Here is a 26,475-nt window from a genome sequence, read left to right as displayed (position 1 = left end):
ACCTCATTGATCTCTGCTCTAATCTTGATTATTTCCCTTCTTGATTTGTTGTTGATTCTCCAGTTCTTTAAGGTGTAGAGACAGCTGGTGTATTCTGGATTTTTCAATTTTTTTGAGGGAGGCTTGGATGGCTATGTATTTCCCCCTTAGGACCACCTTTGCTGTATCCCATAAATCATTTTTTCCTTTGGCAACTTGATTACACTTGTTTCTTTTAAAAATTTTGTAGTTGGCACTCCCATTTCTTTCAACATTTCAGCAAAGAAATTGCTGATTTGTTCATCATTCTTGGCTAAATAGGAAGCACATAATTAGTTTTGGAAGAGGAAGTTGGAAATCAGGGTGTGAGCTTGGTAGGGTGAGAGGCCTCTGTCTTCCAGGTTGCAGACTTCTCATTGTATCCTCCCATGGTGGAAGGGGCTAGGTATTTTTTTTATTTGTATAATATTCCTTCTATGGATCTACCATAACTTATCCATCTCCCTAATGTTAATATTTGGTTGTTTCTAATGCTTTGCTGTTATAAATGATGGTGGGCTAAATACCTTTGTGTTTAAGTTGTCTGACTTTCAGATTACTTCCTTAGAATAGATTCCTAGAAGTGAAATTACTGAGGTGAATGGTCTGAATAGAGTTAAAGAGACTTCTTCTATATTATTTTTTGGAATTCCTGGGCCTATTTATATCCCTAATGTCTACTTTGAGAATACATGTTATTATCCTCTTACCAGGGTTGAGAAAATAAAACTATATACATATACATATACATATACATATACATATACGTGTGTGTGTGTGTGTGTGTATGACTTTATTTATTTATTTGAGAGAGAGAGAGAGAGAGAATGAGCAGGAGGAGGGAGAGAGAGAAGCAGACTCCCTGCTCAGCAGGGAGCCCAATGCAGAGTTCAATCCCAGGACCCTGGGATCATTAGCTGAGCTGAAGGCAGATGCCTAAATGACTGAGCCACCCAGGCACCCTATATTTATATTTTAGATATTTTATAATTTGACCAAAAAAAGGTTTCCACGTAGTTCTCATGGTTATCATTTTATATCTCTCTAATAACCCATAGTAATATTATCTTACCTTAGCCCTGTTTTTTGTTAGTGGTCTTTTCCTAATATGTTACATTGTGTAGAATATTTCCAGACTATTTTCTACCTTCGTTTTCCTTTGAATTATTTTTTTAAAAGATTTTATTTATTTATCTGACAGAGAGAGATCACAAGTAGGCAGAGAAGCAGGCAGAGAGAGAGGGGAAAGCAGGCTCCCTGCCGAGCAGAGAGCCCGATGCGGGGCTCGACCCCAGGACCCTGGGATCCTGACCTGAGCCGAAGGCAGAGGCTTAACCCACTGAGCCACCCAGTCGCCCCCCTTTGAATTATTTTTTAATGAGACAAATTATCAGCAATAGGTCATAAATTGTGGACATTTTCATTACATATGGACTTTAAGGGGGTCTCTTATAATGTTATGAACATCATTTACTGGAAGTCACTGAGCAAGAACACGTCCTTCTTAAAAAGTGTGTGTGTGTGAGTGTGAGTGTGTATGAGAGAAAGAGGTGAGGGGGGGAAGAGAGAGAAGGGGAAGGGAGTGAAGGAAGGGAGGGAGGGAGAGAGGCGGGGAAGGAGAGAGGGGGAGGAGGAGAGAAATGGAGCCCACTGGCCTCTAAGGTCCCTTTTAACTCTGATTTTGTGACTCACTATATCGTCCAGTATCCAAGGCAGTCTTGGTGATGAGGTTTTAAAGAGGATTTAAAGATCCTGGAGAGGATTGGGTTTTTGTTTGTTTTTAATCCAAGCTGAGCTGTTTAAACTAATGTGACTTCGGCCAACTTACATTATCTCCTTGGGTTTCGTTGAAACCCATAGATGCACTAAAGGTAATTCATGTAAATCACATTAAATGCTAACTTAAACGTCTCTGGATAAAAAAAAAATAATAATAATGTTGTTACCTTTGGACCATCGTGGAGATCTGATTTGCCTTACATGCAAATTCCTCCTGCCCCATAGATGTTGTCCACCTGGCTCCTTGCCGCCACCCCGCCCCACATACGTTCGGGTTCTTCTAAGGGAATTACCCTTGGGAAGCTGGAGGTGAGAGGTTTGTTTGTTCCTGTTGAGCTGGTTGCCTTCCATGTGGCTTTATCCAGGAAGGCTTGGAAAGCTGCTCTCTCTGAAAGCAAATTAGAGATACTCAGACACGTCATTGTCTTTTGAAGAATTTAACACTTGCAATGGTGTAGCAAGTCTGTGGAAATTATCTTATTTTTTTAAAGCCCATTTATTTTAAGTCATCTCTACACCCAGTACGGGGCTCGAACTTATGGTCCTGAGATCAAGAGTCACATGCTCTTCTGACTGGGCCAGCCAGTATTTTAAATTTCTTTAAAATACTAAGAGTAATTTTTTTTAAATTACAAAAATACCTGGCCCCCTGGCATCGACATTCTAGCATTTTATAGAATAACAATGGAAAAGGGCACCTGGGTGTCTCAGTCGGTTAAGCATCTGCCTTCAGTTCAGATCGTGATCCCGGGGGCCTGGGATTGAGCCCCACATCCGGCTCTCTGCTCAGTGTGGAGTCTGCTTCTCCCTCTCCCTCTGACCCTACCCCTGCTCATGCTCTCGTGTTCTCTCTCTCTCTCAAATGAGTAAAATAAAAAATGTTGAAAAAGAATAACAATGGACCAAAATATCCTCTGTATAAACCTCACAGGTCATGATGTCTGAAAGTTTTCTCAGCATCACAAAACCTGGGTTTTAGGATCTGCTCTATTGTTTGTTCTCATTGCTAGGGTGGACTTATAGAACTGACCAGTAGTGTGTACATTTTCATTCATTCTGACAGAAACACCCTGTGGTGTGGTGTGGTCTCACTCATAGTTCCCAAAACGTCAACTGCCGAATTACTCGTTTGAACAAGGCATTTCCCTAAACCTGGCACGATCCTGGCATATCTGAAGGTGAAAAGACTATTGGAGCCAGGAATCTGGTAACGGGGCCACAAATTTTATTTTTAATCAGGCAAAATGCACACTGACCTAGAATTATATTTACAGCCAACCTTTAAAAATCTCACATAAAAAGAAAAATCTTCACTCTGATACAAATCAATAGCAATTCTGTCTTCGGAGTCAAAATAAAATTGAATTCAGTAAGTTGAATTCAGTATCAAATAGTGGGAATGCTGTGCGTGTTATCTTTGGGTAACACATAAGGGCATGATTGATGTCTCTCCTGAACTGGCAGGTAGAAAGAAATAATAAAAAGTCAATTTCAATTTCTGGGACAATTGAATGAAATATCTATATGCCAATTTAAAAAGCAAATTATCCTGTACTACTTAAATTAAGAATGTATTTCTCCTGTGACCCAGCATGACTGTATCTGGCAGTATTTCCCAAGGAAGTACATTCACAGGCCCGTGAAGGGAGAAGGTAAGGATTTTCATGGTGGTGCAGGGTGGAAGTGGGGCTTGAGCCCAGCTAGGAGTGCATCTCCCAGAGAGGGGAGAGGTAACTGTGGTAGTTTATGCCGAACCCAGTGCGGGCAGCTAGAGGCTCTGGACATAGGGACGTAGGGTCAAAGATCTGAAAAACATTACTCTTGTGTGAGCAAAGAGGCAGGATGAAATCTAGTTTATGTAAACTCAAAACAACTGAACTTAAAATAACTGTTCCCAATCCATAAGAGCACAGAGAGGGACCCCTATTGTTGTCTTATGGAATGGGAGTTGGAGACGGAGAGAGGCCTGGGGGGGATAAAGGTGACTGAGGAGTAACATGAATGGAACTGGCTGCTGATGATAGAGTCAGAGCTACCTCCCCACACAGACACGCAGAAAAGAGGAGGAAAATGTAGGTTATGAATGAATTAAACTTTTGAAGAAGGCTGGGTCTAACCCTGGGAATATAGCATACATTTTCCCCAAATCCATAAATAAATGCGTACAGTTCTCTTAAGAATAAATGGGTACTTACCATTTTAATCTATTCAGTGATCCTAAGAATGGACTTGGTGAGCTAATTTTGGCATTAAAGTTTGGTGCTAATGCATAAGATACAGAAGGCATCCGTCCATTAGTAGTCCTATGTTGAATATTTTAAATTCAAGTGTATTTAACTTAATGCATACATTATCACCTTTCTCTTGAGCAATAAGATTCTCCCAGATTCTTGTAAATTGGTTTTTCAAAAAATAGACTCCTCCCATTCATTCTTGTCTCCCCACTAATCTGTTCACTGATTTGTTCTCTGTCTCCATAGTTTCGCCTTTTCCAGAATGTCGTGTGGTTGGACTCATACGGTACGGAGCTTCTTTCATGTAGTAATATTTCTCCTTTCCCGTAGTAATACACATTTAGGTTTCCGCCATGTCTTTTCATGGCTTCGTAGCTTGTAAATCAGTTTCCAAAAGAATATTTTATCTGAGCATCTTGGAAGTATAATTGAGTATTCTCTGTACCTAATCTATCACTCATAACAATGCAAAGTTTTGTTTTGGGGTTTTTGTACAAGACAAAGTTTTGGAGAATTTGTACCAGACAAACCTATAATGGAAACCATGTGTTTCATCTTATGTGTGTCATTTTCCCCCCACTTTTAGGTTTTGGTGGCTCCTAGGACACCTCTATGCAAATGATAAAAGGTGCCCATTCTTCAAGAAAAATGGAGTAAGTGCATATGAACAACCTGAGCTACCCTAGAAGGGTTTTCTAGATCCCAGTGGGCAGCAGCCTTGGTGACTCCATCGCCCTCCTGATCAGGTGCACCCTGGACTCCAGGGTGCCCTGCGTTGGCTTCTCAAACACTCCATGTTCCTTTTCTCTGCCATCCAGAGTTAGGTGAGGACACAAGCTCAGCGGTGTCGGGGGTGAGGGGCAGGTGGAGGAGAGAAGCGAGCTTGGGGCCCCCAGAGGGGGGCTGGGATAAGGAGCTGGTGAGTGCCCTCTGCGAGTGTGTGCACGGCTGTGTGTACAGCATGGGCTTATTAGAAGGGTTTACCAGAAGGGGATTCCTGCTGCCCCAGGACCAGTATGAGAAGCCTGCATTGCTTCACTCCCCACTCCTCCTGCTCCCTGCTCTCACACAGATAAGTCCGGATGGAATCCTGACTTGGCAGGACGCAGGGAATGTGTGTGAGCCTGGGGCTGGCATCTATCACCTCAAGTAGCAGTTCCCAAGGAGAGTCTCCACCCTCTTGCCCTGTTCTTGGGCAGGTCATATGTGGTGTGATGGGATGCCGGGAGGGGCAGGCAGGCTGCCCGGGTGTCTTGTGCATGGGGAATCACTGAACACTCCCATAGTTGGACACTCCCTGGGCACTGCCTCCTGCGTACCTATCTAGTTGCTTACATGTCTGTGGTCTGTAAATTACAGGCACTTGAAAACAGGCTGCACTTTGTTTCAAGTTGAAACTGTTCTTTTCAACAACTCATGCTCTGTATTAGTTTGCTAGAGTTGCTGTAACAAGTGCTACAAACTGGGTGGCTAAGACGGACAGAGGGAGAGAGATGGAGGGTCTCACTGCTCAGTGGCTAGAAATCTGAGATCAGCATGTCAGCAGGGCTGGCCCTCTCTGAGCGCTGAGGGGGAGAATCCATTCCAGACCTCTCCCCTGGTGTCCGCTGGGTCACTTGTGATCTTTGGGACCCCTTGGCTTGTAGACATGTCACCCTGATCTCTGCCTTCAGCACATACTCTTCTATTGGTGGGCAGGTCTGGGTCCAAATCTCCCCTTTATATAAAAAACAGCCTGGATTAGCGGCCCCCCTATTTCAGTGTGACTTACCTTAAGTAATTATACCAGCAAGCACCCTACTTCTGAAGAAGATCACATTCTGAGGTCCTGGGGACTTCAACATCAGCATTTGCAGGGGATAGAGTTCAGCCCATAATTATCCCTCTTGGTAGTTTCCTTCCTTTGATGGGGTAACAGGAACTTCCCAGGTAAAAAGATCTCCTTCAAGGTATAAAGAACAGGACAGGTGTTTCAACAAAGAGTTGAACAAAATGTCACCATGGATATGAAGGAGGGCCACTCAAATGGGAAGCCAAAGCTATTCATTCAGAGTCTACTCTCGCCAGGAAGTCCGCCTCCATCCCTTACATCTGGTAGTCACTGGGAGGCAGGCAGGAAAATGGGAAAGCTTCACAGCCGAAGAGGGGAAGGCATCTGATCTTCCGTGTGCCCTGATTATGACTGTTGGCATGGGCCAGCTGCAGGTGGGCTGACTGAGAGTGGGGCATCCTGTGTGCTTGGTTAGAGGTACACATTTCACTTTCCCTGGATGGTCCAGACTTGGAAGCAAGGCTGAAAATGAATTAACTGAAGCTGTCTGTTATTCACCAAATCTTTGGCTATTTGGGCTGATTGTGATGGAAGCTGTTTGCCTTCCTGGCTTGGGTGCTACACATGGTAGACTGACTTCCTAGACCAGTTGGTGTCCAAGACTACCTTCCTACACAGGTAGTGGTTTGGCTTCTTGGGCTGGTTGCTGCAGATTGTGGGTCAAATTTCTATTTTTATACAGTCTGGTCCTTGTCCATTGTCTCTCCTCACAGAACTGGTGAGTAGACCTGCCCATTACTCATTTCCACAAGTGACTTAAATATATGTTTATTAGAAACTTATGGAAAAATAATTAAAAATTTTTTCCAACCTTGAGACACCAAATTTTCCCAAGAGCCTCCTCCTCTGTCTTCACAGTTCTACCTCTTTACTGTGGCTGTTGGCACAGGTCACATTCTTGGGTCTCGTCTGAATCACTAATTCTTCAAATGTTTACTGAGTTTGTGCTGCACATCTGGGCCTTGGGAAGGTGGAAGGAATCTGAGGTTAAAGACACATGGGTCTTCCAAGAGACCCATGAGAAAGACTAGGTAGATATTATACTCCAACATGCGCCATTGTCAAAGATTAAAAAAAAAAAAAAAAGCCACACACCGATGTGGTTAAGGACAGATTTTAATTGTAATATACTATTATAGTAGGAAGTAGGGAAAGAAGGTCTAATATGAACTCAACTTTGATTTATACAGAGTGACTGGGTGTGTTACAGAGGAAAGAGGGAGTAGGGAGTGGGGAGAGCTGGGGCTCAGTAGAGTCAGGGAAGTCAGAAATGCAAAAAGTTGGTCAGTGTAAACGCTGATGATTAGGCCAGCTGTGTCTGCCAGCTGTCAGTCATCAAAGTTAGGATCCTGTCCTTCCTGATGATTACATTTTAAAGGAATAGCTTCCAGATCCTGGTCGTAACAGATATATAGATGGATAGATATATAGGTAGGTATGTCGATGTCGAAATAGGTACATATATTTCAAAGGGACAGAGGAAGAATTTATGCTTGTAAGTCCCTTTTAGTAAATGCTCTAAGAAAAGGTGGTCAGATGCCTACTGTCAGACATCAGTTAGAACAAAGGGTCAATCCCTTTGTCAGCCTTGAGCACTCTCAGGCAAGTGCTTTAAGGGGGTGGGAGTAGGGTCATCCTGGGGATGTGGCCTTGAGCTGTTAGAAGCTATATTAGTGTTCATTCAAGTCTTTGAATGTGTGGGAGAAGGCAGACAAAATGGTTTTTGTTGAGATTCTGTGGTTTTTCTAGGCCAGGGTTGAGGCCTAGTTGAGAAGAGGGATCAAGAGGAGCCTGGCTAGAGTTTGGTCAAGCACTTTGTCATTGTGCTGCCCTGAAGGTGCGCACAGGCCCTTGAGGTGGTGCACGTGTCCATCTTTCCAGGGACGAGGGTCAGCCGGACTGGAAAGACCACTTCCAGTAACCTAAATGAATCCAATCAGAAGAGGAAAGGTGGCGCAGAAGGGCAAGGTTCAGGTTTATGGGGTCTCACATGTATATAATTAAAAAGGCCCTCTTAAAAAAAAAAATACAGAATTAGAAATACAAAATTGGGTAGTGGGCCTGGGGCGGGGGAGCCTGCAAATGAGTGCAAGCCTCCCTTGGCTCATGAGAAATCTGCCTCCTGGGAAGAGTATGTTCCAGGCCCTGTGAATGGCAGGAACAAAGAAGGGGAGGATAGAAAAGACCTCGCATGTTTAGGAACTGAAATAATTCACAACTGGGTTTGCATGAAGGATATGTAAACGTTAAGCTAAAGAAATACCTGGGGATCTAATCCCAGAAGGCCTTAGGGGGTCATCCTAAGAGTATGGATTTACTCTGTCAGCGTTCAGGAGTCACAGGAGGATTTCAGGCAGGGGAGTGCCTTGATCACTTATTTAGGTATTAGAAAGATTATTCTGGAAGAAAGTGTGAAGGATGGGCTCAATCAGGTAAGGCTGGAAGGAGATGCCAGACAGAGGTTGTCTATAAGGCCCTCCTACCACACGCCGATGAAAACCAATGCAATCACACCATATTCTGTATACATGATCTTAAAACAGATGCCAGGGTTCAGGCAGAGAAAGTTGCTCTTCATCAAAACCATTTCTAGATTATTTCTCTAAGTTAAAAAATGTATTTATACATGTTTTTATGGAAAAGGTAGCCTAAGACTTGTTGTTGATGAATCTTGCATGGTATACTATTTTATTTTATGAAAGATTTAATTTATTTATTTGCCAGAGAGAGGGTCGGGGAGAGGGAGCACAAGCAGGGGGAGGGGCAGAGGGAGAAGCAGACTTCCCGATGAGCAGGGAGCCCGATGTGGGGCTCAATCCCAGGACCCCAGGATCATGACCCGAGCTGAAGCTGAAGGCTTAACTGACTGAGCCACCCATGCGCTCCTAACATTTTATTTTTAATAAAAAAATATATATTTGATTTATGTGTCCCTGGGTATCATGCATCTATAAAAAGGAATAGATTTTAAAGTCTCATAATTGTGTCACACCTTAATGTTTAATATTCTGTTTCCATGCAGGCCACTTTGGTACAGAGGTGCCCCAAGCAGTGTGGACTCTGCGTCACCCAGCCTGTGACAAGCCTGTGGGGGCAACACCATCTACTAAAAGCAAAACTCTTAGACGAAAAGCACATCTACTGTTAGGTGGGTCCTGCCTACTGCTTTATACCAGGGAGTTCCTAGGTCCCCGGAAGCTGGTACTTGGTTTTCCCCTTCAGGTTTTCCTTTTTAATTTATTGACAAGTCTTCACTTGGATAGAGTGATGAGATCCCATGCGGAGGGAAGAGCTGAGATGAGGCATCTGGAAAGAATAACCATCAAATTACGTAACTTGTCTTTCAGTCTATCTCAGAGAAAAGAGTGATTATTTGGATTTGGTCTGTCCTTGCTCCGGTACAGAGGAGAGGGAGGCGATTCACAACACGCCTGCATTTGAATGTGACAGTGACAGCAGCTACATATTACTCACCTCAGTGTAGTCTAAGTACCTTCACGTTGCCCAGATCTGAGGGGATGTTCCGGCTTTCTCCTTCTATGGCAGCAAATGAGGGGGGCGCCTGGGTGGCTCAGTTGGTTAAGGGTCCGCCTGTTGATTTCAGCTCAGGTCATGATCCCAGGGTGGTGAGATCGAGCCTGCGTGGGGAGTCCACTGGAGATTCTCTCTCCCTCTCTGCCCCTCTCCCACTCCCCCTCTCTCTAAATAATGATGATAATAATAATAATAAAGGAGCAAATGAAATTATTGGGGAGGTCTGGTATCTAGAGGAGGTAAGAGCCATGCTTCTGTGGTGGCAAGGACTGGCCTCACGCCCACCCCTTCTGCACGGCACCCCCAGCTAGCCCTACAGGCTTTGGCAACCGAATCTGTAATCACGGCTGTGTCTGATTCCTACATTTTCTACTTAGGAAGCTGACATTCCCCAAGGTGAAGTGACTCATTTTTGTTCACATTGGCCAGCCATCAACCTCCATTTCCCTTCTATCTGTTGCTTTTCGGAGGTCATGTTCTCACCACGAGGTCACACTGTTTTATTTCAAAAATGCTTGCAGATGTTAAATCCCAGGGGTCTTTACTGACTCTTTCCATCTCTAAGGATTTCAACCATCACATCCTGTGGAAACTCTTCTCAAACAGCTAAAAAAGCAGAACCTGCTCGTGTGTGTTTATAACATCGCACAGGGCGTCACGCAGACACTTGCTCATGCGATCACTTAGCGCAAGGGCACAGTAAATCCATCCATTTTATTGATTAAACCACGGAGAATCAGAAAAGAGCAGACTAAGCCAGGCAAAATTCCTTCAGTTCCCACCGTCGGGGAAATCTACTTAGATTTTCTGAAAGAACCTAGGAAATGCTTCTTCAGGGGCCCCTCACTTTCTTGTGCATAATTATTTGGTTGTTCAGTCTAAATACATGTGTCACCACACAGGGCCGCCGTGTCTCATAATAAGAAGAGTCATTTTGTTCTTCCTTCCTTCTGATGAACCCGCTCTCCTCTCCTCTGACCCACACCCCCCTCCCCCCATGTTCCCAGTGACCAGTAACATCCTTATGCAGGGTAAGCGGGAAGCAAACCAGCTGGCTTCCGTGGAGATGGGTTATTTCAACCCTTTCTAGAAAAGTGAAGTTCTCTACATGGAATGAGTGTCATAAATTCATCTCAGGCCAGGACCTGCTCATTTGTTCGTTCATTCATTCATTCATTCATTCATCATTCATTGGTGGGACAGACATTAGGAGGAACTTGCCCCAGGAGCAGGACGGAGTATCCCCTGACTATATTCACGAGGACTGCGCTTCAGGGCAGAGCAGACGCCCCAAGAACGCCAGTTCTGGGTCCCCCGAGGCTATGAGGGAAGGCATTTGGGCAGGACTTTGAGGCCTGGGCTTCCATCTGGAGACGGAGGGCCTGGCAGCAGGAAGTGGGAGATGCTGGGACAAGGACAGGTTCCCTGGAGGCCTGGTCCTGGAGGCACGGGGAGACAGACCCTCCAAGGAGAGTGGAAGGCCAGCCCTGTGAGAAGTTTGGGGGTGAGGCTTCACGGAAGGTCGTCCACAGAGGGTGACAGCACCGCACTGACAGTGGCCCTGGGGAGGACCCCGTGGGGAGGACCCCGTGGGGAAGACCCCTGGGGAGGATCTCGTGGGGAAGACGTGCTGGACTGCAGTGAAGACAGCACTGAAAAGGCCTGAGGCAAGGCAGGGGCGATGTAGGAAGGCCAGAGCCGGGCTGCCGGCGGGGATGGCGGGGACGGTGGGGTAGGACCACCGTGGAGGACAAGGTTGAAGAAAGAACAAGAGCGGGAGAAGCAATGCACGAGGGGGTGGGGCGGGGGGAGGACGCTGGGCCGGTCAAAGGCGAGTCCTACATTTCAGAATGCCAGGGATGCCCTTGAATGAAACAGGAGATGGAACACAATGGCCTGGGGTGAGAAGGTTCTGAGCTTAGCTCCGAGGAACGTGCGGACAAAAGTCAAAGTCACGTCACTCTGCGGGTGGGCGGGAGCCCTGGGGAGAGGCGAGGGGATCCAGACAGAGACGGTCCGGACTCCGCACGCACGAGCGCCTTGTGGATTTTGGTGGGGAGCAGCGCTGGCCTTTCTTCCTCGGATCCCCCTTTCCTTCTTCCTTCTCTTGTGGAAGTCACCGCAGCCCGGAGGTGACAACACCTGGAGCTGCACCCCTCCCCCCCTCCCGCGCAGTGACCCGCAGTTGGGTGGCGACCGAAGTGCTCTGGGCTCAGGGTCTAAGCCTCACGCTTGCAAATCCTTGGGCTCGTCCGGCGTGAGCTTCATCAGTTTGTCTACGCAGAGCAGGATGAGGGTGAGGAACCACAGGCTCCAGCCCACGGCCGCCGCGATCCAGCCGTACTCGTCCACGCCGGTGTGGCAGCACCGAGCCGCCTGGGGGCAGAAGTCCACGTCTGCGGGGGAAGGGAGAGCTAGAACAGCAGGGCGCATGGCACCCGCCCACCCAGCTCCTCCTCCGAGGTTTGTAGGAACAAGCAAGGGGTCATCGGAGAGCTAGCGTTCACTAAAGGATGCCACACACTGTGTCAGGTGCTTCCCACACGCTCCCTCATTCATTCCCCACTGGGGCGAGGGACAGCGACTATTCCCATGAAGGAGCTGAGGCAGTAGCTCACCAGAGGTCTCCAGATGACAGACCAGGACTCAAACCCAAGTCTGAAGGAAGCCAAAGCCGTGAACTTAATCTCTACCTATTATTCTCTACTTAATCTCAACCTATTATCTACCTGTTCCCTCCTTTGGAAATGCCCAGAGGTAAACCCGTTTGGTCATCCAGGAAGGGCAGCAGAAAGGGAGCCAGACATAGAATAAAACAACACTGTCTATGAATTGGACACAGGGTAACAATGCTCCCTGCTTTAGGAAGTACTGAGCTCCTTGCCATTGGGAGTAATCAAGCAGAGGATGGGCAGAAATATGCAAAGAGTGTCAAAACAAAGCTCCTGCATCGGGCAGAAGTTGGACTGGCGGATTTTTACGGTTTTCCGCCTTCTAAGTTTCTAATGTATCTTTGGTTGCTCTGCTGTGGATGGGTCACGAAAGCCATCTGTACCAAAGATTGTGAGCCTACATCAAGGCCAGGGCTGAGATAGCTTTTTCAATGTGCCAATGTGCTATGCAGGAAGTTCTTGGGACCATGAACAAACCACACCAGGGCCCAGGAAGGCCAGGCAGGCACTGTGCCACCAGACCCCATCAAGAGAAAGCAAGCAGGCTTTGAATTCCCTCCCAGATTCAGGGCCAGCTCTGGGGTGAGGCCAGTAGCCAGGAGAAGCTTACTGGGGCACTGCTCTAGGCTTCCGGGATCTGGGTGCTGGGTGGTCAAGGTTGAGTTGTTGCTGTTCCTCACTTCTGGAAGAAAAGACAAAAGAGGGTCTCGGGCAGTAGGAAAATTCATCCCCAGGCATAGCGTTTGAAATCTTTTTTGTGAATTCACAGTGATACTGCAGAAGTATTATAGAAGTCCCGGTCTAGGTACTGTAAGACTTCATGCAGCAAAGCTAACCCTCTGTTCTGGACTGAGCTGTCCCGTCCAAGTTCACTGAAGTCCTAACCCATGGTAGTGACTGCCTGTGGAGAAAGGGCCTTTAAAGAGGTTAAATCAAGGTTAAGTGGAGTCATATGGGTGGGTCCCCATCCTGTATGACTGACGTCCTGCGAGAAGAGGAGACACCAGGTGTGCACCTGCAGAGAAGAGACTGGGTGAGGTCACCGTGAGAAGGTGGCTTCAGGAGAAGACAAGCCTGCTGACACCTGGAGTCGCCACAGCTGTCAAAAAAGAAATTTCTATTGTCTAAGCCACCGAGTCTGTGGTATGTTGTTATGGCAACAAAGAAATACAGTCCCCTTTGCCTTTCGCTATTGTCATTCAGAGACGGTTTATCTGCATGTCTCATGGATTCAGGGCTTCACAGCTCATCTCCTTCATATCTCACCCTTCAGTGGCCAACGGCTTGCTGCAAATAGCTTTCCAAACACTCTATTTTAGCTATTTCCCATGCAAAGAGCTACGTGTAGAAATGGTTTCTTTCATCTGTTTGAGAACGATCACTTAACAAGCTCGAATGTCTTCTCATAACGATCTCCAATTCCCTTAAAAAATTTGAATGACTAGGGGCGCCTGGGTGGCTCAGTGGGTTAAAGCCTCTGCCTTCGGCTCAGGTCATGATCTCAGGGTCCTGGGATCGAGCCCCACATTGGGCTTTCTGCTCAGCAGGGAGCCTGCCTCCTCCTCTCTCTGCCTGCCTCTCTGCCTACTTGTGATCTCTGTCTGTCAAATAAATAAATAAAATCTTTAAAAAATAATTTGAACTACTGAATGTTGAAATCTGACTTTGATTCTTGACTTCTGATGATTATGCTGGTATACCTCAGGCGGATGGTTATAAAAAAAAATCCAACACTATGCAACCAAGTCCAGAGGTGGCTAGGATTTGCAGCCACTAGAGTTGCCTCTTGATCAGGAAGTAAAGAGCACAAAGGCAAAAAGAACTTTCGTGAGAATTCTCAAAGTTCTGTCAGACTGTGAGGGTGAGGTGGAGCTGCGGAGATGAATGTGGAGATGCCCAAGCATGAGAAGCCATTGTCTGCTTTCCCTTTCATGACTGAGAATGAGAAGACGGATGATCTAGGTCTGCTCTGTCCAATATGGCAACTACTTGTAGCTACTTAAATTTATTAAAGTGGAATTAAAAATTCAACTTCCTGTTCATATTAGCCACATGTCAAGCACTCTGTTACCACATTGGATCACCACATTCCAGAACGCTACCATCCTGGAAACACAGCACAGACGTGGGACATTTCTGTAGAGGCCGCTTTTAGACAACAGCCATGAGCTCTGGAAACTTGATCAGGGCAAAAGGGCCCACAGCAACCCCCAGCTGAAAGCAAACAGGGTCATGAAGCCTCGAAATAGCCACCTTCCCTGACCCATTCCAACCAGGCACAGTTCCCTGGAACGGGAATGTCTCTCTGTTCCCATGCTCCCTCGCTCCGCCCTGTAACTACAGCCCCTCACCACCACCTCGTGGCAGTCTCTCCCTGGCTGTCCTGCCCACTGCCCTTGGCAGTGAACTCAGTAAACTTCTATCTCCTTTGCTCTGCTTGGAGGGAACTCTCTCACTATTGGTACGGCTGGCTCTCACCCCATCGGGACACCCCACAACTTCCATCATCAAAAAAATTTTTATTAGATAGTGTTAGTCTAGGTAGATCAAGACCAAGAGGTCAATTGCAAAGAATTGTTCTGGAAATTAATTATATGCTGTTCAGCTTCCTTGAGGATGGTAAAAAAAAAAAAAAAAGTACTTTGGAAACTCTCAAGGCCCCACTGACTCTAGAGCAGGGTGTCCTTCTAGGGCAGCGTGTCCTTCAAAGGAGCTTGTTGTCATGCCACAGGACAAGTCAGGAAGAAACTCCTTGTTTAGCCAAAGCCATGAAATTGCTGCTCAGACTAATTTTATGCCACCCGCCCACCAGGCCACTCCAATGTCCTGCCTGAAGTATAGTAATTACCTTGACAAAATCTGATTGTTACTGTAAATTATTTACAACTAAATGGCTTAGAACCTGGTCTTTATTTGTTTTGGAGAAACTGATTCCTCCACATTTAATTTCCCTTAACTTCCTTGGCCTTGACTTTCATCTCCCCTCTGCCCTCGAATGGGAGTCGTCCCTGTCTAGAGCAAGTGGATGGAAAAAACCTATTTAATCACTCACTTGTATTATGTGAAATCGCCATTTTGATAGGTCAAAAATTTTTTTGATATCAGTGATTTTGTATGATTCGAACTGAATAGTCTAGTTAATAATTTCTAAGAATGTAAACCTCATCTTCCTCCCTCATAAGCACAGCCAGTCAGGGACTAGTCCCACTTAGGGTCACTTCCAAAGTACTGGGTGCTGGAAACACCCAACAATTCAGTGCAATTAAATTTGTCAAGTTTTTTGAGAGCCTATTATGAGCAAGTCACTATGAGGGTAAACAAACAAAAGAAACGAAACATTTATTTGGGAAGTGGTATTGGAAAATAAAACAAACATGCTAACATTCATTGTTTACCCTGTGCTGATTTACTAAAAGTTCTTTATATGCAGTGGTCTCATTTCATCTTTAGGACAACCCTATATATATAAAGCGCTATGATTATCCTCACGGTATTAATGAGAAAACTAGGGCGCAGAGACGTTACGTGATTTGCTCAAGGTTGCACAGCTTGTAAGTTGTGGAAGCCAGACTTGAGCTGAGGCTGAGTGGCTAAAGCTCACGCTCTGAACCTGCAAAGGAGAGGCGGTGAGGATAAGGGAGACAGATAGAGCTCTGAGGGGTCATCATGGGTTGGTTTTGAGAGAGGGAACTCTGTCAAGGACAGGGCAGGAGCCGCAGAGCAGAGATCAAAGCCAGAGGCCACCCCCAGGAGCAAAAGAGTGTGAGAAATATCTTCCTGCATAGAGTGCAGAGCCCAGCCTGAGAGAGCAAGCCAGGGGCTGCTACCAACCCCTTGCATCTGGGAACAGACAGGGCAACAGCTCAGCATCTCCTGTGCTCGCGGAAGGTGGGAGCCTTGCCGACAGCGTTGGGCAGTGTTCCTGTCTGAGGATTTGAGAAAGTTGCAAAGGAAGCACAGGGTCAAGGAAGAGACTGAAGACCTTAGGGCAGGATCAGGAGTACTAAGCGGGAATTGCAAACCACAATAGCCGGGGGCACAGGGAAGGAACCACTGAAAAGCAGCAAACCAATAAAATGTCACTTTAGGCCAGACTGGTCCTTGGATGAGAGAGACTGTGGGTACATTGCTTTTTCCTCTTTCTTTGTGGCAAAGTCCACTCGAGGTGGCTAATCCTGTCCAAGCTGAGGTGCCCAGCATTTGCTCAGGGGCTCAGGTAAACGTCGGACACCCCCCACGCTGTCGGACACACCCCACGCCAACCCACCACCTCCTGTCTAACCCTTCAGGTGAGAACTGTTTGCTCTTTGCTTTGTGCGGGACCAACCCTAGCCAAAGAATCCTCCTCCTTCCCTCTCCCTCCTCCCACCCTCTTCCTCCCTCCTCCCTCCTTCCCTCTCCTCCTCCTTTTCTCCCTCCCCCTCCCCAGCGTGGCCAAGAATAAAGCCCACAGTTCTACCTGCCAAGCAAGCCAAGTGGAAGGAGGCAAAGACCAGGCCGAGGGCCAGGGCAGCCCAGGGTGCAGAGGTGAGGCGCTTCATGCCGAAGAGGGAGAGGGAGAGGGAGGCGTCTGTCCGCACTATCCCTGCAGAGGTGTGCCGAGGGCTGTGTGTCATGTGTCCCGTGTGGACCGTGTCCTGCGGGAGCTTGAAAGCAGTGCTGTCAGAGGTGAATTTCTGCTTGTGTTTGGGGGAAGCGAGGGGGTGGAGCAAAAGGAACCAGCTGTCACTCCTCGCTCTTACCTCTTCAGGAGGGAAGCTGAGCTATGCTGGCTGGGGGAGGAAGGGAGGGGTAATTTATGCAATTCTGCCTTGAGTTCATTGGTTATCCCTGCTGATAAAAGAGGGGGCCAGGGCAGAGTTTTGTGCCCTGCCAGCTCCTTGAGGTTGAGTTGGCTGCCGCTTTCATCTGCCCGGTGTAGCCCTGGATCCTTGATTCTCTCTAGTCCAGTATTTACTGACAGCTACTATGTGTACTGAACTATGCTAGAATCTGGGAATGGCCGCCCTCGAAGTCCTTTCATGACACACACATGTCATCCAAACACAGACCAGTGTTTCGGGCATGACTGGGGAAGGACAGAGTGCTTTGGGTTCTTGGCAGCAAGAACCTACATCTGCAGATGGGATGCTTCAAGACCAACATGGTGTTGGAGTTGCACCTTGAAGGGTGAATAGAATTTTCACAAAGAGAAGAGGAGGGCACGGTAGGCGGGAGGGACAGAGGAGTCCAGGGCCAGAGGTAAGGGGTGCTCGGGAGTCCACCGTGAGTCCACTGCAGCACAGATAACGGGACGGGACCTGAGGAGCGGGAGAAGGGGAAGTGACCAGTGAGCCGTGGGACGGGGACTGGTGTGCCAGGCTGGGGGGGTTTGAAATAACCGGAGGAAAAACAAAGTCTTTGTGAAGATTCTGAACCAAAGAGTAACATTTATTGAACACCCCTCATTTATATGAAAGGCATCGCCGTAGGCGTTTGGGACCCACCGATGCCTAATGTGATCCTACTGTTGATCCCACTCATGGTCCAGCAGTGAGACCAGCCATAAAGAAAGATGTGTGGTGCAGTATGGTAAGACTCAAACATGGGTGTCTTCTACAGCTGTGGGAATACAGGGGAGAGTGGTTCAACCTGCTTGAGAGGTACAGGGGAAGCATTCACGGGAGAAGTGACATTTGGGCTGGGTATTGAAGTTTGCATACACAGGTGGGAGCTGATGGGGCAGTCCGCACAGGGGAAAGAGGATTGTCTGGGGGCCTGCAGGCCCATCATGTATAGATAAGTATGCTGTCTTTGTGCCCAAGAGCTGGTCTGGTCAAGAGAGTGAGGGATAAAGTCTGGCTGGTTCGAAGCTCTGTGGAAGGACATGTAAGCCACGGGTCATTTCGGGGTAAGAGTGTCTTACCGGAGTACATCAGCCCAGAAGAGGCATTTTTTTCTAATTTGCCCAAAAGTACAAATGAGTGGTGGCCCTATAGTCTTGTGGTTGGAGGGTTGGGAGCAGAGGTGCTTTAAGAAGGCTAACCTGGGGGCGCCTGGGTGGCTCAGTGGGTTAAAACCTCTGCCTTCAGCTCAGGTCATGATCCCAGGGTCCTGGGATTGAGCCCTGCATTGCGCTCTCTGCTCAGCAGGGAGCCTGCTTCCCCCCTCCCCCTCTGCCTACTTCTGATCTCTCTCTGTCAAATAAATAAATAAAATCTTAAAAAAAAAAAAAAAGAAGGCTAACCTGCAGGGGATGGCACACACATCCACGTTAGACATACCGCTTGGTGGAATGTTCAGTTACCGAGCAGCTGCTGTGTGCTGGGCGTTTGCTATGGGAGCGGCTTCTGAAGTGGCTCAGGCACCACAGTCCTTGTCCTCAAGGAGCTCAGGGCCTGGTGAGAGAGAAAGAGAGAGAAAGGAATAATGACAACACAATAAAATAAGTGTGGCAAGGAAGTCTTGACAAAGAACGGGAAAATCATGGAGGAGGGTTGGGGACTAGGGGGTTCAGTGAACATTTCATAATAAGGAAGGCATTTTGACCTGATCCTTGAAATCTGTGTGGTCCGCCAGGCACGGGAAAAGGGGACAGTGTGTGTGCAAGACCCGTGAGGCATGAACGCGTGCCTCTTGTCCAGGGAGTAGTCACTGCCTTGGGAGCATGACTTGGGCTGAGGATGTGTCTGGTTTGACTAAGAACAGATTGTAAATGGTCCTGAATGCCAGACAAAGCAGACTGGCCTCTATTTTACCACTGGGGGCCCCTTATAGGGAACTTGTGCATGTGGACAACTTTATATTTCAGAAACATGGAAGATAGATCCACAGAGGGTAGGCCTGGATTCAGAGAGGTCCTCTTAGACACTGTTGCTCTAAGACACTCTTGCAAAAATCCCAGCCAGACTGGGTACTTGGCTGGCTCAGCTGGTAGACCGTGCTGCTCTTGATCTTGGCATTGAGAGTTCTAGCCCCATGTTGAGCGTAAAGCTTACTTAAAAAAAAAAAAAAATCCCATCCAGAGATCCAAAGAGCCCTGAAATAAAAAGCTGGACTGAGGATAGAGAAGAGGGAATTAAGAGGCATTTATCTGGCTGAATCAACAGAAGGGAACCCAGGGAGTGGCTTCCCAGGTTCCAGCTGGGGCGGGTGGGTGGCCATGGAGTCAGCCTGGGGTGGAATTCCAGCCCAGCTTTTCTTGGCTGAGTGGCCCTGGCAAGTTACTTTATACCTCAGGTTCTTTATCTGACAAGAACTAAGATCCATCTCGTGGCTTGTTATGAGGCCTGAATGAAGTGACCCACATGTCAGGTTTCCCCGCAGTGCTGCGAGCCAGCGGTAGTAAACACTCAGTAAATGTTAACTCTTATTTGAACAGAAGGATCTTAAGTAGAAAATGTGGGACGGAGGTAGTTCTCTGGAAAAAATGATGAAATCGATGTGTTGACTTATTTATATCCTGCGTGGGTCCAAAAAGGGTTGAAGGAAGCTTCCCTACAATTAATTAAGCCAGATAAAATAAATTTAAAATGAATGGGAAGAAATGAGGCAAAGGGAAAGCTAGGGGAGGAAATAGAAGAGGGATCTCTAAGTGACCTTAATGGCACACATGTTTTCTAAGCTTTGCATTGACCCGTAGGAAGAGGATAGGGTCATCTGCCTACAGGTCACCCGCATGACTCATGGGCTCCCAAGATGAAAAACAACAGAGTGAGTACAACCACTCTTGATACCAGAACAAGAGACATTTTTCTCCTTGGGTTCTCCACAAAGATGACATGACTTAATGGGACAGACGCTATTCTTGACGTTTCCTTCACAGTAAACCCCGCGATAAGCCTCAGGACTAGGGCTGATTTATCCCACAGATGCTAGAGATGACAGCAGTGCCTGGAGTTCAACAACATTTTCGAGGGTCTCGAAAATGCGGGACACCTGAAAAGAGGTTCTTGGATCCAAAATATGAACAATAGACCGTACATTCAAAAGGAAAAGATGACTTCAAAAGCAAAGTCATACACTTTGTTTTCAACTTTTAAGCAGAAATGGACGTAGGGTGTTGGGTGCGTCTTAATACATTGGATGTGCTTGTCCCTCTGAAATGATGACAGCCTAGGACGTGCAAAGATTTGAAACAGCCCTGCCTAGGGTCATTGTTGATGGTGGTTTGAGTAGCACCCACTGATCTAAGCTGGCGGCGTCCTATCGAATCATACCAGGGAAAGCAATTCTGGGAGTAGCAGTAGAGAGAGCAAGGACGATAATCTGTCCCCTGTCTCTTTCTTTTTAATACACTGTGGTTTGACCCTGGACTGTTTTAGATTAGGAGTTTGCAAATAAATGGAAAGACAAACATTCTCTTAACAGATGAGAGGATTTTCTTATCCTAAAATAGGATAATAGAAACAAGAAAGGTCTCAGGTACACAACCTAACCCTACACCTAAAAGAGCTGGAGAAAGAACAAGAAAGAAAGCCTAAACCCAGCAGGAGAAGAGAAATCATAAAGATCAGAGCAGAAATCAATGAAATAGAAACCAAAAAAACAATAGAACAAATCAACGAAACTAGGAGCTGGTTCTTTGAAAGAATTAATAAGATCAATAAACCCCTGGCCAGACTTATCAAAAAGAAAAGAGAAAGGACCCAAATAAATAAAATCATGAATGAAAGAGGAGAGATCACAACGAACACCAAAGAAATACAGACAATTATAAGAACATACTATGAGCAACTCTACGCCAACAAATTTGACAATCTAGAAGAAATGGATGCATTCCTAGAGACATATAAACTACCACAACTGAACCAGGAAGAAATAGAAAGCCTGAACAGACCCATAACCAGTAAGGAGATAGAAACAGTCATCAAAAATCTCCAAACAAACAAAAGCCCAGGGCCAGATGGCTTCCCGGGGGAATTCTACCAAACATTTAAAGAAGAACTAATTCCTATTCTCCTGAAACTGTTCCAAAAAATAGAAATGGAAGGAAAACTTCCAAACTCATTTTATGAGGCCAGCATCACCTTGATCCCAAAACCAGACAAGGATCCCATCAAAAAAGAGAACTACAGACCAATATCCTTAATGAACACAGATGCAAAAATTCTCACCAAAATACTAGCCAATAGGATTCAACAGTACATTAAAAGGATTATTCACCATGACCAAGTGGGATTCATTCCAGGGCTGCAAGGTTGGTTCAACATCCACAAATCAATCAATGTGATACAACACATTAATAAAAGAAAGAACATGAACCATATAGATACTCTCCATATATGATACTCACCATATATGATACTCTCCATAGATGCTGAAAAAGCATTTGACAAAGTACAGCATCCCTTCCTGATTAAAACTCTTCAAAGTGTAGGGATAGAGGGCACATACCTCAATAGTATCAAAGCCATCTATGAAAAACCCACCGCAAATATCATTCTCAATGGAGAAAAACCGAAAGCTTTTCCGCTAAGGTCAGGAACACAGCAGGGATGTCCATTATCACCACTGCTATTCAACATAGTACTAGAAGTCCTAGCCTCAGCAGTCAGACAACAAAAGGAAATTAAAGGCATCCAAATCGGCAAAGAAGAAGTCAAACTATCACTCTTCGCAGATGATATGATACTATATGTGGAAAACCCAAAAGACTCCACTCCAAAACTGCTAGAACTTGTACAGGAATTCAGTAAAGTGTCAGGATATAAAATCAATGCACAGAAATCAGTTGCATTTCTCTACACCAACAACAAGACAGAAGAAAGAGAAATTAAGGAGTCCATCCCATTTACAATTGCACCCAAAACTATAAGATACCTAGGAATAAACCTAGCCAAAGAGACTAAGAATCTATACACAGAAAACTATAAAGTGCTCATGAAAGAAATTGAGGAAGACACAAAGAAATGGAAAAATGTTCCATGCTCCTGGATTGGAAGAATAAATATTGTGAAAATGTCTATGCTACCTAAAGCAATCTACACATTTAATGCAATTCCTATCAAAGTACCATCCATTTTTTTCAAAGAAATGGAACAAATAATCCTAAAATTTATATGGAACCAGAAAAGACCTCGAATAGCCAAAGGAATATTGAAAAAGAAAGCCAAAGTTGGTGGCATCACAATTCCGGACTTCAAGCTCTATTACAAAGCTGTCATCATCAAGACAGCATGGTACTGGCACTAAAATAGGATAATATGGGCTTGATTGGTGTCTTATACCTTGTTAATTCCCAAAGTCTGGGGTGCATAGCAGATATTCTTACAAATATCACCATTATGAGCCCCCCCCTTTTTTGAACAGGTCTATACTTAATAACTCTGTGCAGATGGTTACCTCACCTAGCAACTCTCTCATACATTTTACATTAGGTTTGCTTTGGAGAGCGTACCGGGAAGTTGTGCTGCTCAAAGCTAGACATTTTCTGGGAACTTCCTCAAGATTATTTTTTTTTTAATGGTTGAGTTAAGTGTTTGGTTACCTTTCAAAAAAAGTCCAGGCTAAAATGTGGCCAGCCTCCACGGTGGCGTTTGGGATGGGACTGGCCAAGATGGTGGGAGGTTCATGGCCCTCACTGCCTCCAGTTTTATGTTTTCCCTGATAAAATTGCATTTGAAAAAGAAGAGGAGGGGGGCACAGTGTTTCCTGTGGTGAAAGACTGAAAACCAGCATTCTGTGGGCTGGAGTGTTCTCCTATAGGTAGGATACTTTATGTGAAGAAAACTTCCTTTGTGATTCTGATAGGCCCCTTTCCTGTCCCTTCCATCCCTGGGAAGAGACCACTGGCTTTGAACTTGGGGTTTCATTTCCAATGAACCCATCCTGAAGAGAAGCATGGCCCTAACCACAATTATGCCTGCTATGCCCTAACTTCTGACCAGATGTGGGCCCATGTCTCTTTTAGCAGCGGGCTTTGTCACGCTCTGTTTTCTCAAGATAATGGCAGTCTACGTTCGCGCATGGACTGAGACATGTAGCTTTACCTGAGCAGGATCTGATTTGTGGGGGAAATTAACCACAGCCACTGCTGCTCAGTTATGGGTCTATAATTTGGAGAGTGTGAGAAAGAAAAATGGAGTTCAATCCCGAGATCATGCCATAGGGATGACCAAAGTAACAAAGTGAGCAAGGTCTTGGGCCCACCATTTAGAAGAATTTTTGAACCGTTCCCGGGATAATTCACTCAACTATTGCACGAGGGGTGGGGGGGTGGTACCAGACAGAAGTGAGGTTGACAAATGGAGGAGACTTCTTCTTGGCAAAGGCCATCTTCCATGTGGGCCCTGGATCTCATTCTTTCCCATCTTCTTAGACTGCACTGCAATCTGTGAACATACTTTGAGGATTTCTATGTTTTGTTATTCATTAAGACGCATCATATGGCCATTTGGGGAAAACATTTGGCAGTGCTTGAAAAGAATGTGTCACGCAGTTGTGGGGTTCAGTGTTCCGTGTAAGTCCATTAGTAAGTTCCGTGTAAGTTCCGTGTAAGTCCATTAGTAAGTTCCGTGTAATTGTGTGGCTTACATCTCTCGTATCCTTCCTGTTTTTAAAAATCTGGTCTGCTTATCCTGTCAAATACTGAGACAGATGACTGTGGATTTCTCTCTTTTCTTTGTAGTTTTGTCTATTTTAGCATTAAGTAGTTGAGGCTGTCATTAGGCCTCATGCCTAATTGACACCCTGGTGAATTGAACCTTCTTAAAAAAAAAAAATCACTTTTTAGTACCCCTCTCTATCTCTAGGGGTACTTTGTGCCATCAAGTTCACTTTGACGTTACGACAGCTAAACCGCCCTTCTTTTACTTTGTTTCGCATGCTGGGCCTTTTCCTATCATTTCTTTCAACTTTTCTAAATTCTTACTATTTTGGATGTATACCTCACAAAAACGTAATGTAGGATTTTTTTTTTTTTTAAAGCTGGCCTTAGATTATTTACAATAGCCAACCTATGGAAGCAATAAAAAACAAAACAAAACAACCTGGACTTAGAATCTTTGTCTTTAATTTGGCCATTTAACCTGTGTACATGGGATGTATTGATAGCGATTGGTTTAGGTTTGAATCGCCTTCTGACCGAGTGCTCTCTGGTTTCCCCATCTGTTTGACACCCCCTTTTCCTTTTTTCTCACCACTTTTGGATTGCGTTTTTTATTCTGTTTTTTTTGTTTGTTTGTTTGTTTTTGTTTTTTAGAGATTACTGCAGACATTCTTGTCTTTTCAAAGTCTAATATTGATAGTTTTACCATCTTCCCAAACAATATGAAGAGCTTAGAACTTTAATACTACTTGTCTACTCCTAATTTTTGTATCATTAAAATTATGTATTTTAAGTATACACATATATATTTTTTATCCTGGTAACTCATCATTACTATTCTATACAGTGAATGTTTACTTAAATTTATCGATGTATTTGCCACTTGATTGTTCTGGATTCCTTTCTGCAAGTCTTGTCTTCCAGCTATGATTCTTCTCCTTGGATCTTCAGGTGGATCTTCAGGTATTCCCACGGTGGAGTGATTAATGCTCTCAGTAGTTGTTTGTTAGGATATGTTTCTCTTCTTCCTTTATTCTTGAAAGTTATTGTCATTGAGTGCAAAATTTTAGCTTTTTTTTCTATCAGTGCTTTAAAGATGTCATTCTAGGGGCACCTGGGTGGCTCAGTGAGTTAAAGCCTCTGCCTTCAGCTCAGGTCATGATCCCAGGGTCCTGGGATCGAACCCCACATTGGGCTCTCTGCTCAGCAGGGAGCCTGCCATCCCCCCTCTCTCTCTGCCTGCCTCTCTGCCTACTTGTGATTTCTCTGTCTGTCAGATAAGTAAATAAAATATAAAAAAAATAAAAAATATCATTCTATTTCTTTTGACTTCCACTGTTTCTTTTGAGAACTGTCCATTAACTGTGCTCCCTTGTAAGTAATTTGTCTCTCGTTAGTCTGGTTGTTTGAAACATTTTTGCTTTGCCTTTGGTTTTCAGAAGTTTTATTACAATGTGTTTAAGTATGGGTTTCTTTTTATCTGTTTTGCTTGGGGTTTGTAGGCAATCGAATATGGAGTTTGATGTCTTTCATCAGTATTGAGACGTTGTCAGCCATCAAATACTACTGTTGTCCCATTCTTCTCTCTCTGTCTGGTCCTCCAATTACACACAGGTTAGACTTTTCCACTGTAGACTCTAATACTCTAACCCTCTTCTTTATTCTCCATCCTCTGGTTTTCATGGGCTTTATTCTGAATATTTCTTCTGCCCTATCTTTTATTAAATCTCTTATCATCTGTATCTAATCAACTTTCATAATTATCCATAGGAGTCTTAATTTCAGTTATTTTAGTTTTAATTCTAGCATTTCCACTTTGTAGACTATTAAATAGCTTTTTGTTATATGGTCTCATTTTCTGTCTTCATGACCAGAGTGAACATAATTAAAAAAACCTGCTTGATAACATCAATATTTGTTCACCGCCATTGATCTGTTTTTATGGTCCATTATTTCTCCTGGTTGGTTTTCATTCATTTCACTGTGTTTCCTTGTATACCTGGTTATTTTTATTGTGTACATAATTGCAATTACACACAGTTGTTTGTAGAAATATCTTGAGACTTAGGATGAGTCTTTTTTTTTTTTTTTTTTTTTGGTTTGGTCGCTTCAGTCGAAGGCCAACAACAATCTGCCACAATGTGTCTAGTCTCCAATACTGAGATATTTATAGCTAAGTTGTTGACTTTGTAAGGGTTAATTTATTTTGGTCACCTTTCCTTCTATGTGCAGCTCTTTGGAAAATTTTTCCCCAAGGAAATTAGAGATGAGCACAGAAATGCATATCCAAGATTCTCCACCTCAACATTACAATATTTGTGAAAATGAGAGCTTAGAAGCAGCTTATAATGGGATAAAAGATAGCTTTTAAAACACTGTTTTACACTGATATTTAATTACTTGGAAAAACACTTGCTGTATAATACAAAGCCGAAAAAACAGGATGTGAAACTGTATATTTAGTAGAATTCCAGTTTTGTAATACACATGCATATGCAAAGAAGAAGCTTGGGAAGCATCCTATCAAGATGTTGGCAGTGGCCATATCTAGAATTAACACTTTGCAACAAATTTTATTTTCTTCTTTACACTTTTATAGGTCTTTCAGATTTTCTGCAATGAGTGCATATTACTCTTTTTTTGAATATGTATTACTCTTATAATCAGGCAATAAAATCAAATTAATACATCTTAAAGTCTTTTTAAAAAAAGATTTTATTTATTTATTTGACAGAGAAAGAGCAGAAACAAGGGGAGCAGCAGGCAGAGGCAGAGGGAGAAACAGGCTCCCCACTGAGCAGGGAGCCTGACACAAGGTTCGGTCCTAGGACCCTGGGATTATGACCTGAGCTGAAGGCAGACACTTAACAGACTGAGCCA

General features: G+C 44.9%; 2 protein-coding genes across 4 annotated transcripts in view; one reads left to right on the top strand and one right to left on the bottom strand.

Annotated features, from left to right (window-relative positions):
* Positions 1–10,091: 10,091 nt before the first annotated feature.
* On the bottom strand, positions 10,092–16,821 carry TMEM213 (transmembrane protein 213). The gene is made up of 4 exons (XM_047695586.1): positions 16,811–16,821; positions 16,528–16,714; positions 12,679–12,750; positions 10,092–11,792 (listed from the first exon to the last, which is right to left on the bottom strand). The coding sequence occupies exons 2-4, from the start codon at positions 16,682–16,684 to the stop codon at positions 11,623–11,625; spliced, it is 399 nt and encodes a 132-aa protein (XP_047551542.1). The 5' UTR covers positions 16,685–16,714; positions 16,811–16,821; the 3' UTR covers positions 10,092–11,622.
* Positions 16,510–26,475, top strand: part of ATP6V0A4 (ATPase H+ transporting V0 subunit a4) — a 75,528-nt gene continuing 65,562 nt past the window's right edge. For 2 of the 3 annotated variants that reach the window (XM_047695580.1, XM_047695582.1), the window contains exon 1: positions 16,510–16,595. The gene's annotated coding sequence lies outside the window, so the exon portion shown is untranslated. Of the gene's footprint in view, positions 16,596–16,635; positions 16,737–26,475 lie in introns of those variants that run through there. The other variant, XM_047695584.1, reaches the window with a different exon arrangement.

The sequence above is a fragment of the Lutra lutra genome, chromosome 11 (genome assembly GCF_902655055.1).
Source record: "Lutra lutra chromosome 11, mLutLut1.2, whole genome shotgun sequence".
Taxonomy (NCBI): domain Eukaryota; kingdom Metazoa; phylum Chordata; class Mammalia; order Carnivora; family Mustelidae; genus Lutra; species Lutra lutra.
This window is presented reverse-complemented; position numbering and strand designations above follow the sequence as displayed.